A 14901-nucleotide genomic window follows, 5' to 3' on the forward strand; every position below is an offset into this window, starting at 1 on the left:
CACAGCAGGGGTTGATTTGTGATCCAGGGGGGCCCGCCCTCTTCCGTTCCCTCCCTCCTTGGACAGGGACCAAAATCTGCCATAATGTCTTTGTTTATGAAGAGGCCGCTACCAAAAGAGAGTATTTTGAATACACTGTAAAGATGTACATAACCCTAGAGTACTATTTAAAGAGAATGTTCAGTGGAAATGGCCTTTTTGTAAGTATTTCCATGAATAAAGTTTCTATTTTACACTGTGAAGGGCCATGTAAATAAAGTGTCACATTGTTCTGTAAACATGTCATGTCTGTCCTCCCTCTGATCACCAATGACCTCTTGTTCGTGGGGAAAGTGTTGCAAATGAGTCCCGAGTCCTGGACACTGTGGACACATTTTCAGGACTTGTGACTTGACTTGTACTTGAGCACTGATGACTCGGACTTGGAATGGAGCATTCATGCATTTTGGACTCTGAAGTTAGAGACGACGCCTCAGACTTGTTAATTGATAAAGAGTGGCTTTTTGTTTTTGTTTTTGTAATGGGCCATAAAGAATTTGACATCAGACATTGATAGCTATATTACATTATATTATATATTACATTGATAGCTATATTACATTATATTATATATTACATTGATAGCTATATTAATACCGTGACATGATTCATGTTTGTGCGAGGGCAGGCACGTGTGTTCCACCTACATGTGGATTCACGCTCATGTTAATATATATTTTTTGATTCATTTCTTTATTTACGTGACACCAATGGTGTATGGACTTATGAGACACGACAAAAATAGAAACAAAAACGTGGTTTACAGAACTTTGGCTTCCATATTTCAGAATGCAAGATAAACAAAAGGAGACACGGTGTCATAGAAAAATAGAACATATTCAATACAAACCTATACAAACAGTATCTTTTTTCTTCTTTCCCAGGCATTACTAATGAATTGAGCTATATCAAAGTCTCTCTTATTAAAGAAAAATTCAAGTCTAGGCACATCCTGTAACCAAAAAGCTTCAGGGTGAACAACAAACACTTTTTCATGTGTTGTGTGTCTCAGGTCATCATACAGAGGGCAGTAAAACACAAAATGAATTTCATTTTCTATCTCCCCAAGGTCACAACATAAACACAACCTGTCCTCTTCTGGAACTGCGTTGAATCTCTCTCTCTATATATATATAATTTTTTTTTCACGCTCATGTTCAGACAGTAACTGGACTCTGACTCGGGTCATCGGGACTCAACCCAGACCCTTCTTTGGCGAGTCAGACTCAAACACTAGGGACTCGAGACTTGACTTGGACTCGAAGATATAGTGACCTGACTACAACACTGGTGCGGGGAGAAAGGACCAAAACACCCGGAGTGTAAAAACAACACGTGTATTAAAATTTTATTTACAGGTGTATACAAAAATAGTGTCTCTGGAGACTCCTGCTGGTCCACAATAAATAGCGGTAGTGAGAGGGGGCTGATGTGTTGGGGTGTCTCTTGGATCCTATGGTGCCTGCTCAGCTGGATTCATCACTCGGCCCATGAACAACACAGATCCTGAAACAGACGCAGTAATAAACTTTGCAATGACTCACTTTGAGCAGCGCTCATCACAAAACAATAGTACAATATGAAATGGTTAGAGGTGTGAGCAGTGTAAAACAATAGTACAGTATGAAATGGTTAGAGGTGTGAGCAATGTAAAACAATAGTACAGTATGAAATGGTTAGAGGTGTGAGCAGTGTAAAACAATAGTACAGTATGAAATGGTTAGAGGTGTGAGCAGTGTAAAACAATAGTACAGTATGAAATGGTTAGAGGTGTGAGCAGTGTAAAACAATAGTACATTATGAAATGGTTAGAGGTGTGAGCAGTGTAAAACAATAGTACAGTATGAAATGGTTAGAGGTGTGAGCAGTGTAAAACAATAGTACATTATGAAATGGTTAGAGGTGTGAGCAGTGTAAAACAATAGTACATTGTGAAATGGTTAGAGGTGTGAGCAGTTTAAAACAATAGTACAGTATGAAATGGTTAGAGGTGTGAGCAGTGTAAAACAATAGTACAGTGTGAAATGGTTAGAGGTGTGAGCAGTGTAAAACATAGTACAGTATGAAATGGTTAGAGGTGTGAGCAATGTAAAACAATAGTACAGTGTGAAATGGTTAGAGGTGTGAGCAGTGTAAAACAATAGTACAGTATGAAATGGTTAGAGGTGTGAGCAGTGTAAAACAATAGTACAGTATGAAATGGTTAGAGGTGTGAGCAATGTAAAACAATAGTACAGTGTGAAATGGTTAGAGGTGTGAGCAGTGTAAAACAATAGTACAGTATGAAATGGTTAGAGGTGTGAGCAGTGTAAAACAATAGTACAGTATGAAATGATTAGAGGTGTGAGCAGTGTAAAACAATAGTACAATATGAAATGGTTAGAGGTGTGAGCAGTGTAAAACAATAGTACAGTATGAAATGGTTAGAGGTGTGAGCAGTGTAAAACAATAGTACAGTATGAAATGGTTAGAGGTGTGAGCAGTGTAAAACAATAGTACATTATGAAATGGTTAGAGGTGTGAGCAGTGTAAAACAATAGTACATTATGAAATGGTTAGAGGTGTAAGCAGTGTAAAACAATAGTACATTATGAAATGGTTAGAGGTGTGAGCAGTGTAAAACAATAGTACAATATGAAATGGTTAGAGGTGTGAGCAGTGTAAAACAATAGTACAGTATGAAATGGTTAGAGGTGTGAGCAGTGTAAAACAATAGTACAGTATGAAATGGTTAGAGGTGTGAGCAGTGTAAAACAATAGTACATTATGAAATGGTTAGAGGTGTGAGCAGTGTAAAACAATAGTACAGTATGAAATGGTTAGAGGTGTGAGCAGTGTAAAACAATAGTACAGTATGAAATGGTTAGAGGTGTGAGCAGTGTAAAACAATAGTACATTATGAAATGGTTAGAGGTGTGAGCAGTGTAAAACAATAGTAGATTATGAAATGGTTAGAAGTGTGAGCAGTGTAAAACAATAGTACAGTATGAAATGGTTAGAGGTGTGAGCAGTGTAAAACAATAGTACAGTATGAAATGGTTAGAGGTGTGAGCAGTGTAAAACAATAGTACAGTATGAAATGGTTAGAGGTGTGAGCAGTGTAAAACAATAGTACAGTATGAAATGGTTAGAGGTGTGAGCAGTGTAAAACAATAGTACAGTATGAAATGGTTAGAGGTGTGAGCAGTGTAAAACAATAGTACAGTATGAAATGGTTAGAGGTGTGAGCAGTGTAAAACAATAGTACATTATGAAATGGTTAGAGGTGTGAGCAGTGTAAAACAATAGTACAGTATGAAATGGTTAGAGGTGTGAGCAGTGTAAAACAATAGTACAGTATGAAATGGTTAGAGGTGTGAGCAATGTAAAACATTAGTACAGTATGAAATGGTTAGAGGTGTGAGCAATGTAAAACAATAGTACATTATGAAATGGTTAGAGGTGTGAGCAGTGTAAAACAATAGTACAGTATGAAATGGTTAGAGGTGTGAGCAGTGTAAAACAATAGTACAGTATGAAATGGTTAGAGGTGTGAGCAGTGTAAAACAATAGTACAATATGAAATGGTTAGAGGTGTGAGCAATGTAAAACAATAGTACAATATGAAATGGTTAGAGGTGTGAGCAGTGTAAAACAATAGTACATTATGAAATGGTTAGAGGTGTGAGCAGTGTAAAACAATAGTACAGTATGAAATGGTTAGAGGTGTGAGCAGTGTAAAACAATAGTACATTATGAAATGGTTAGAGGTGTGAGCAGTGTAAAACAATAGTACATTGTGAAATGGTTAGAGGTGTGAGCAGTTTAAAACAATAGTACAGTATGAAATGGTTAGAGGTGTGAGCAGTGTAAAACAATAGTACAGTGTGAAATGGTTAGAGGTGTGAGCAGTGTAAAACATAGTACAGTATGAAATGGTTAGAGGTGTGAGCAATGTAAAACAATAGTACAGTGTGAAATGGTTAGAGGTGTGAGCAGTGTAAAACAATAGTACAGTATGAAATGGTTAGAGGTGTGAGCAGTGTAAAACAATAGTACAGTATGAAATGGTTAGAGGTGTGAGCAATGTAAAACAATAGTACAGTGTGAAATGGTTAGAGGTGTGAGCAGTGTAAAACAATAGTACAGTATGAAATGGTTAGAGGTGTGAGCAGTGTAAAACAATAGTACAGTATGAAATGATTAGAGGTGTGAGCAGTGTAAAACAATAGTACAATATGAAATGGTTAGAGGTGTGAGCAGTGTAAAACAATAGTACAGTATGAAATGGTTAGAGGTGTGAGCAGTGTAAAACAATAGTACAGTATGAAATGGTTAGAGGTGTGAGCAGTGTAAAACAATAGTACATTATGAAATGGTTAGAGGTGTGAGCAGTGTAAAACAATAGTACATTATGAAATGGTTAGAGGTGTAAGCAGTGTAAAACAATAGTACATTATGAAATGGTTAGAGGTGTGAGCAGTGTAAAACAATAGTACAATATGAAATGGTTAGAGGTGTGAGCAGTGTAAAACAATAGTACAGTATGAAATGGTTAGAGGTGTGAGCAGTGTAAAACAATAGTACAGTATGAAATGGTTAGAGGTGTGAGCAGTGTAAAAACAATAGTACAGTATGAAATGGTTAGAGGTGTGAGCAATGTAAAACAATAGTACAGTATGAAATGGTTAGAGGTGTGAGCAGTGTAAAACAATAGTACATTATGAAATGGTTAGAGGTGTGAGCAGTGTAAAACAATAGTAGATTATGAAATGGTTAGAAGTGTGAGCAGTGTAAAACAATAGTACAGTATGAAATGGTTAGAGGTGTGAGCAGTGTAAAACAATAGTACAGTATGAAATGGTTAGAGGTGTGAGCAGTGTAAAACAATAGTACAGTATGAAATGGTTAGAGGTGTGAGCAGTGTAAAACAATAGTACAGTATGAAATGGTTAGAGGTGTGAGCAGTGTAAAACAATAGTACAGTATGAAATGTTTAGAGGTGTGAGCAGTGTAAAACAATAGTACAGTATGAAATGGTTAGAGGTGTGAGCAGTGTAAAACAATAGTACATTATGAAATGGTTAGAGGTGTGAGCAGTGTAAAACAATAGTACAGTATGAAATGGTTAGAGGTGTGAGCAGTGTAAAACAATAGTACAGTATGAAATGGTTAGAGGTGTGAGCAATGTAAAACAATAGTACAGTATGAAATGGTTAGAGGTGTGAGCAATGTAAAACAATAGTACATTATGAAATGGTTAGAGGTGTGAGCAGTGTAAAACAATAGTACAGTATGAAATGGTTAGAGGTGTGAGCAGTGTAAAACAATAGTACAGTATGAAATGGTTAGAGGTGTGAGCAGTGTAAAACAATAGTACAATATGAAATGGTTAGAGGTGTGAGCAATGTAAAACAATAGTACAATATGAAATGGTTAGAGGTGTGAGCAGTGTAAAACAATAGTACAGTATGAAATGGTTAGAGGTGTGAGCAATGTAAAACAATAGTACAGTATGAAATGGTTAGAGGTGTGAGCAATGTAAAACAATAGTACATTATGAAATGGTTAGAGGTGTGAGCAGTGTAAAACAATAGTACAGTATGAAATGGTTAGAGGTGTGAGCAGTGTAAAACAATAGTACAGTATGAAATGGTTAGAGGTGTGAGCAATGTAAAACAATAGTACATTATGAAATGGTTAGAGGTGTGAGCAGTGTAAAACAATAGTACAGTATGAAATGATTAGAGGTGTGAGCAGTGTAAAACAATAGTACAGTGTGAAATGGTTAGAGGTGTGAGCAGTGTAAAACAATAGTACAGTGTGAAATGGTTAGAGGTGTGAGCAGTGTAAAACAATAGTACATTATGAAATGGTTAGAGGTGTGAGCAGTGTAAAACAATAGTACAGTGTGAAATGGTTAGAGGTGTGAGCAGTGTAAAACAATAGTACAGTATGAAATGGTTAGAGGTGTGAGCAGTGTAAAACAATAGTACAGTGTGAAATGGTTAGAGGTGTGAGCAGTGTAAAACAATAGTACATTATGAAATGGTTAGAGGTGTGAGCAGTGTAAAACAATAGTACATTATGAAATGGTTAGAAGTGTGAGCAGTGTAAAACAATAGTACAATATGAAATGGTTAGAGGTGTGAGCAATGTAAAACAATAGTACAGTATGAAATGGTTAGAAGTGTGAGCAGTGTAAAACAATAGTACAATATGAAATGGTTAGAGGTGTGAGCAATGTAAAACAATAGTACATTATGAAATGGTTAGAGGTGTGAGCAGTGTAAAACAATAGTACAATATGAAATGGTTAGAGGTGTGAGCAGTGTAAAATAAACACCTGTGCTGATGTGTCGCAGAAGAAACAGGAACGGCCGGTCAGCCTTGAAAACAGGAGCGCGGGATCGTTTGAGTAGCACCATAGCTGCAAGGCAAAAGAAGGAACAAATACCTTTTAGAAACATTGTGCCAGAAACTTCATGTTGTGGGTGAAGGCCAGTACGATCACTTTAAAATGGCATAATCTGTGCATACACCAGGTATACACAGATTCCCCCGCCTCCACAATTGTACTTGGCCAATCCCCCCTGGTGTCCCGGTCGTTGCTCCAGCCCCTCTGCCGATCTGTGGAGAGTTGGAGACTAGCAACATGCTCCCTCCGATACATGTGCAGTCGTCGGGCATTTCTTATCACCTGACAGCGAGGCGTTTCACTGGCAGGACATAGCACATGGGAGGATCACGCTATTGCCCCCAGTTCCCCTCCCCCTGTACAGGCCTCCCGACCGACGAGGGTGCAGCGACCAGGGACACATCCACTCCCCTTAATGAGGCTTCCCACCTGCGGACACGGCCAGCGGTAACACCGGGGGCTTGAACCTGTGACCCTCCTGTTGCTAGGCAGAGCATCTACCGCTGCATTACATTCCTCACCTGTAGCAGCAGCTGCCTTGGTCCCTTCTTCTGTCACCTCTATCCTTGTTTCATGGAAGGCATCAGACACATAGAGACCCTCCTCCACTGTAAGGAGAAACATGATGTCTGGGTTATCATTATGTTGAAAGCAATGATGAGCTTCTGCTGGAGCTTAAATGTATTGCACGCAACTCTGAATAAAATCAGATTTTAAGAACTGTTAAAACGTTGAAAGTTGTGCTTAAGGAATTGACCTGATATGCCAGTGAAGTCAGCTACTGTGGGGTTAAAGGCATCACTGATGCCCATGGAGGGGAGCACCGACCTCAGGTTGAACTTGTTCTGCATTCTGAACCTGTAGGTGACAGAGAGACAAGAGTTAGTATGACATATCTCTATCTGTGGTCAAAACACCTGACGAGAAGTTTCAAAGCCTGAAGCAGATCTGCTCTTCTCTCACAGAAACGTTACAGTGCAGTTGCTAGGTGACATTGGAAAGGTCAGAGGTAACTAGGTCAAAGGTGAAATCATTTGAACTGCGAGTGGAGCACCGCTGGCTCTCCCCATAAACGGCACAGCGGGCGGCGCGCAGAGCTGTTTTACCGCGGATCATGTGTGGGAGGGTCATGTGTGGGAGGGTCATGTGTGGGAGGGTCATGTGTGGGAGGGTCATGTGTGGGAGGAGCATGTGTGGGAGGAGCATGTGTGGGAGGGTCATGTGTGGGAGGGTCATGTGTGGGAGGGTCATGTGTGGGAGGGTCATGTGTGGGAGGGTCATGTGTGGGAGTTACCCCGCTCGCCGGACGCTTCTGGCTCATACTGAGCGCATTAGCGCCCGGCGAATGCAACGCATTTCACATTTTAGATTTTGCCATTTTCACGTCCGGGTCTAAAATGCCTGCTCCTACCTGAGTCTTCACGTGAAGTGAAGACGCTATCCGATGTCCAACATCCTCTTCTTTTAATAACACCTAGTTGTTGCATCCAAAATGTTGCATAAAATCCACTTTTCTGTCGCTCAAAAACCGAAAACCATATATCTGGAGCAACCCGGAACAACGACTCACTGTTTACTCAACAATGCCCCCCACACTTTTGAAATGGTATTGCACCTCCCATTTCTGCATTTGTGCAGAAACGGAGGTGCAATACCATTGCGGAAGTGTGGGGGGCATTAGTGAGTAAACAGTGAGTCGTTGTTCCGAGTTGCTTCAGATCAGAGAAGAAGAAGGAGCGGTGCTCCAGATACATGGTTTTCGGTTTTTGAGCGACACAAAAGTGGATTTTATGCAACAGTTTGGATGCAACAACTAGGTGTTATTAAAAGAAGAGGATGTTGGACATCGGATAGCGTCTTCACTTCACGTGAAGACTCAGGTAGGAGCAGGCATTTTAGACCCAGACGTGAAAATGGCAAAATCTAAAATGTGAAATGCGTTGCATTCGCCGGGCGCTAATGCGCTCAGTATGAGCCAGAAGCGTCCGGCGAGTGGGGTAAGTGTGGGAGGAGCATGTGTGGGAGGAGCATGTGTGGGAGGTTTGAGACTTAAAAGCTCAGTCGCCGAGGTATTTATATTCAACAAACTAGTACTGTAACCCAATCTGATGATGTTTTGTTTTACATCTATCTCACTATAGCCTTTATGAGTGTTATTATTTTAAATGCATTTTGCCCAACACAGTCCCAACAGCTCTTTAACTTACCTAACTTGTAACTTGTATTTGTCTATCTGACTCTGTTGACTGTCTGTTTTTACGATGCCATAAACCTAATTGCCTTATAATAATAACGTTGTATTGCATTGACCTGGGCAGGAAGACGTCCATCTTGCTGGTGCGGAGGCCTGAGCTCCAGGAGGCCAGCAGTTGGGGAGTGAGCTGAGTCTCCAGAACAGCCAGTGGGCTCTTCCTGTCACTGGGCAGGGCCAGCAGCAGGCTGAGGGAGCGGTCCAGGTAGGGCAGCTCCAACACCGTGCAGCGCTGCCCAGACGCTGTGCGTACCTGACCTGCAGGGGGAGCCACAGCACACCAGTCAACAACTGGACAGGGCTATTGTTCTCTGTCATTGTGTGATTTCAATCACTCAGATGAATTTCACTGAATTTGATGATAATGTTTGATGTTTCTTTTCGTAAAGACCTCTCTCTCTCTGTGTGTGTGTGTGTGTGTGTGTGTGTGTGTGTGTGTGTGTGTGTGTGTGTGTGTGTGTGTGTGTGTGTGTGTGTGTGTTAGCCTCTTGATTTAAGTTCAGTAATTGTATTATTCCTCAAATGTTTCTTTTAACTATTATATTCCGGTCCGTGTAGCTTGCGTCCAAAGCTGTGTTCAACTGAAACCAAAATATGAAAAATGCATGAATGAATTTGCTGTTGTTGAATTATTTGTTGTTGTTTTTAATATTCGAAAGGAACAAACGGTTAGTTTGTTCATTTTAGTTGTAAAACGAACCTCCCCCCCTCATTTTGGTTTCAGTTGAACACAGCTTTGGATGCAAGGTACACGTACACAGTCCATATCCATACTTCATAATGGCTGCTTTGGCAAATGACACCAAACCACAATGAAATAAGCTCTTTGATTGATTAATTGATTGATTGATTGATTGATTAATTGATTGATTGATTGATTTATTGATTGATTTATTGATTGATTGATTAATTGATTTATTGATTGATTGATTGATTGGTTGGGTCCTTGATTGAGTGATTAATTGATTTGATTTGTAATGAATTGGGTGATAGATAGATATAGGTAGATAGATAGATAAATAGATAAATAAACAGATAGACAGACAGACAGACAGACAGACAGACAGACAGACAGACAGAGAAACAGACAGACAGACAGACAGACAGACAGACAGACAGAGAGACAGACAGACAGACAGACAGACAGACAGACAGACAGACAGACAGAGAGACAGAGAGACAGACAGACAGACAGACAGAGAGACAGAGAGACAGACAGACAGACAGACAGACAGACAGACAGACAGACAGACAGACAGACAGACAGACAGACAGATAGATAGATAGATAGATAGATAGATAGATAGATATATAGTTTGATTGATTGATTGATTGATTGATTGATTGATTGATTGACATCTCTTACCAAAGTTGACCTCAGTAGCCTGGTACATCATGGGCACCTTGATGGCACTTCCATCAGCGAGGGTGAAGGGCAGGTTCTGGGTGTTGATGAAGAGGAACTGTTTTTGCCAGACGCCCCGGAAAGCCACCCTGTTGACCAGGGCCATCTGCAGCCGACGGCCCCAAAACAAGGCCTCTCCCTGGGCCTCGCCTGAGCCCGAGAGCTCCCCACTGCTGCTGCCGGCCTGGAGGGGCCAAGGCTCATCTGGGAGTTGACGAGGGAAAGTCAAAGTTTAACATAAAGGCCAACGAGATCTGCAACTGATTTGTCAGTGATGTCAGTGATAGGGATGCAATGATACGCTCAATTCACGATTCGATACGATTCACGATACTGAGTTCACAATACGATTTATTCCTTTAATTATATCTTATATCTAAAATCCACAAAATACTATATTTGTTCTTTTCTTGATGAAATTAAACTGCAAAACGCAAACTTTGCAATGAATGCATATTTCCTTTTCTTTGTAAAAGAAAAAATGGGGGGAAAGCATTGCGATTCATTTTTTATTTTACCGATTTGAAACTTCACACATTTGCATATATAAAAAAAAAATCAATGTTTTTATTTTCTTTTATTTGTGGCCGAGTGAAATGATAGTCTCTCCTGATTCTAAATAGCTGAATTGCTTAGTTTGACCAAGTTTTATAAGCATTTTACGAAATGTAGATGGAAGAAAGAATGGCGGATGAAATCCCTTGGTTCGTATGCTGAAGGCGGAAGAGGGTGTGACAGGAAGAGGGTGTGACAGGAAGAGGGTGTGACAGGAAGAGGGCGTGACGGGAAGAGGGTGTGACGGGAAGAGGGTGTGACAGGAAGAGGGTGTGACAGGAAGAGGGTGTGACAGGAAGAGGGTGTGACAGGAAGAGGGTGTGACAGGAAGAGGGTGTGACAGGAAGACAGGAAGAGGGTGTGACAGGAAGAGGGTGTGACAGGAAGAGGGTGTGACAGGAAGAGGGTGTGACGGGAAGAGGGTGTGACGGGAAGAGGGTGTGACAGGAAGAGGGTGTGACAGGAAGAGGGTGTGACAGGAAGAGGGTGTGACAGGAAGACAGGAAGAGGGTGTGACAGGAAGAGGGTGTGACAGGAAGAGGGTGTGACAGGAAGAGGGTGTGACGGGAAGAGGGTGTGACAGGAAGAGGGTGTGACAGGAAGAGGGTGTGACGGGAAGAGGGTGTGACAGGAAGAGGGTGTGACAGGAAGACAGGAAGAGGGTGTGACAGGAAGAGGGTGTGACAGGAAGAGGGTGTGACAGGAAGAGGGTGTGACAGGAAGACAGGAAGAGGGTGTGACAGGAAGAGGGTGTGACAGGAAGAGGGTGTGACAGGAAGACAGGAAGAGGGTGTGACAGGAAGAGGGTGTGACAGGAAGACAGGAAGAGGGTGTGACAGGAAGAGGGTGTGACAGAGGGTGTGACAGGAAGAGGGTGTGACAGGAAGACAGGAAGAGGGTGTGACAGGAAGAGGGTGTGACAGGAAGAGGGTGTGACAGAGGGTGTGACAGGAAGAGGGTGTGACGGGAAGAGGGTGTGACAGGAAGACAGGAAGAGGGTGTGACAGGAAGAGGGTGTGACAGGAAGACAGGAAGAGGGTGTGACAGGAAGAGGGTGTGACAGGAAGACAGGAAGAGGGTGTGACAGGGGTAGGGTTGTATTGCTTGCTTACCACTGCCATGGCTGTGTCCCCCTGGCTGCACCTGGCTGCGGGTGTGGTTGGGCTGGCTGAAGTTGGCCCTCCGCAGGCTGGTGTTGGCCCAGTCTGCTGCATGCTGGGTGAACTCTGTGAGCAGCTGCACTCCACTCTGGATGAACAGGGCACAGGCCTGCTGCAGCGCCCCCTGGCTGCTGTTCCCCACATTGCTCTGAGCGTGCAGCAGCAACTCCTGCACCTGACCCTCTGTGAGACAGGAACAGAGAGAGAGGTCAGAGGTCATGTACTAACAACTTTAGGAACTGTAAAAAAAAAAAACGATTAAGTAAAGCTGAGGATTTAACTTCACATCTAGGTCAAAGCATGACCTTGTTCAACAGCAATATTGCAAGGGGTGGGAACCAGAGAGGCATAAGTGACATTTTGGGCGAAAATTAGTTATAAAGTATATCAAATGAAAGCTCTTAATGAGCTCTTTCTATTGCCAAAAGGGCACATGTGAATTCTAAACCAATCCAGAGGTATTCATCAAAAACCAAAAGACCGCTCGGAGGATTCCATTTTGGAACTTGACCTTCATTTGAACTTGACCTTCATTTGTATGTCAACTACACACGTCTGTAAAGTGATTTTGCATCTTGCACATTTTTGACGCTACTGTGCAAAATCTTTCCATGGACAGATATAAACACCTGGCAAAGTGCTCAAAATGGCTTGTGTGGTATACGGCCACACACACACACACACACACACACACACACACACACACACACACACACACACACACACACGAATGAGACTATTTTCAACATATCTGTTACAGAATGCATACAATCCCTACAACAAAAGCAGGATTTCTTTAGTGGAGACTGGGACTCAACTTGACAGCTTGGAGCTGCTTCACTCCTCTACAATCTGCACAAACACAGGTCTGTTTGACTTGACTTGAACACAGCTTAACATCATCTCAGCCTGGGAGCACTGGATACCACAGCGATGGCATCATCTGAGGAACTCCAGAGTGAAGTCATACTCAGACTCTTGGCATCATGACTGCAACCTTTCACATGAGCGCACAGTGAGCATGAGACACATATAGAGCAGCTTCCACCAGTCCCCTCTCCCTGGCCTAACCCTAACCCACACATGGACCTCTCCACCAGTCCCCTCTCCCCGGCCTAACCCTAACCCACACATGGACCTCTCCACCAGTCCCCTCTCCCCGGCCTAACCCTAACCCACACATGGTCCTCTCCACCAGTCCCCTCTCCCCGGCCTAACCCTAACCCACACATGGTCCTCTCCACCAGTCCCCTCTCCCCGGCCTAACCCTAACCCACACATGGTCCTCTCCACCAGTCCCCTCTCCCCGGCCTAACCCTAACCCACACATGGTCCTCTCCACCAGTCCCCTCTCCCCGGCCTAACCCTAACCCACACATGGTCCTCTCCACCAGTCCCCTCTCCCCGGCCTAACCCTAACCCACACATGGACCTCTCCACCAGTCCCCTCTCTGCGCCCTAACCCTAACCCACACATGGACCTCTCCACCAGTCCCCTCTCCGCGGCCTAACCCTAACCCACACATGGTCCTCTCCACCAGTCCCCTCTCCGCGGCCTAACCCTAACCGACACATGGACCTCTCCACCAGTCCCCTCTCCCCGGCCCGGGAGTGCTTAATGAGATTAGAGCTGGTGTAGACTGGAGGCAGGTATTATGGCTCCAGACACCGCTGTGCTGTGCTCTGCCCCGGCCGGGCTGCGTGGCCAGCAGCAGCACCGCTCCACACCACCTGGTACCAACAGCACAGCACCTAAGGAATCCTGGAGCCAAACGGGCTGCAGCAGGCCAGCCAGGCACAAACCACCACAAATAGTTCAACCTAACCCTACTCCAACACAAGCTATATTTTGTAACGATGAGAGTTCAGTTCAGTTCAGGTAAATTCATCTTCTGCATTTGACCCATCCTCTACTAGGAACTTCCTAGAACTAGGAGCAGTGGGCAGCCGCAGTGCAGCGCGCGGGGACCAACTCCAGTTCTTTTGCCAGTGCCTTGCTCAGGAGTATTAACCCTAACATACATGTCTTTTGATGGTGGGAGGAAACCAGAGCATCCGGAGGAACCCCACACGAACACGGGGAGAACATGCAAAAACTCCACACAGAAAGGACCTGGGCCGGACCGGGGTTTGAACCTGGGACCTTCCTGCTAACCAGTGCTAACCACTGAGCCACCGTGCCATCCAGTAAGTAATGTGAGCAGTGAAACAACTTCCGCAGTTGCCTCATGCCGACACGCTTTGCCCTTGATGCAAACGTGTGAGTGACTGGCTGACGGACTTGAGTTGGACTCGTACCGTTCACATTGTATCCGAGCGCTGCCTCCAGTTGAGCCAGGGTGTTGCCCCTGGCGCCCAGCTGCAGCAGCCCCAGCGACAGGGACACGCTCATGGGCGACACCATCAGGTTGGAGGTGTTCACTGTCTCTGTGAGCGTTTGGTACAGGCTGACGGCGAACCTGCTGTGCAGCTCTCCCATGCTGTCCTGAAGACTGCCCTCACACTGGCTCCTCTCCACCAAACACCAGCACACGAAGAGCGAAGCCACCGTCAGCCCACGCATGGCGTCAGTGCAACTCAAATGGCCCTGTGTAAGACCAGAAACACAGCAAGCTCAGTGCCAGTCTGCCCCATCGTCATTCAACAGCATTCAAATAGAAAGATGTGGCCACATCACGTCACGTCACGTCACGTCACGTCACGTCACATCACATCACATCACATCACGTCACGTCACATCACATCACATCACATCACATCACGTCACATCACATCACATCACATCACATCACATCACATTCAGACTGCATATTGATATCTTCCTCTCAGCATGACTGTTAACAAATGTCTTCAACTCCACGGCCAAAAGGACATTATTCAAACAGGTTGCGGTCAGAGTTCAACTGAAATAACCTAGAGTGGCAACATTTGAATAGCATCTCAAAGCAGTATAGCCAGCAGTTATTACAGTTATTATTATCAATGCATGAATAGATTACTGTCAGTGAAGCCAATCTCATCATTAGCTAACTTTGCACCTACAATGTGTCCTACTCTGATAGGCACAGAGACACTGAAGTCAGATATCTTTTCC

The 14901-nt window shown here is 43.6% G+C and overlaps 1 protein-coding gene across 1 annotated transcript; it reads right to left on the bottom strand.

The window, feature by feature from the left end:
• Positions 1–1492: 1492 nt before the first annotated feature.
• Positions 1493–14370, bottom strand: serpine3 (serpin peptidase inhibitor, clade E (nexin, plasminogen activator inhibitor type 1), member 3; the record flags this gene model as incomplete). Its single annotated transcript, XM_083638049.1, has 8 exons — positions 1493–1545; positions 6365–6448; positions 6958–7044; positions 7194–7294; positions 8747–8945; positions 10054–10296; positions 11760–11990; positions 14106–14370. The coding sequence occupies 8 exons, from the start codon at positions 14368–14370 to the stop codon at positions 1493–1495; spliced, it is 1263 nt and encodes a 420-aa protein (XP_083494175.1).
• Positions 14371–14901: the final 531 nt, after the last annotated feature.

Source organism: Poromitra crassiceps (genome assembly GCF_964638095.1).
Source record: "Poromitra crassiceps genome assembly, chromosome: 6".
NCBI lineage: Eukaryota > Metazoa > Chordata > Actinopteri > Beryciformes > Melamphaidae > Poromitra > Poromitra crassiceps.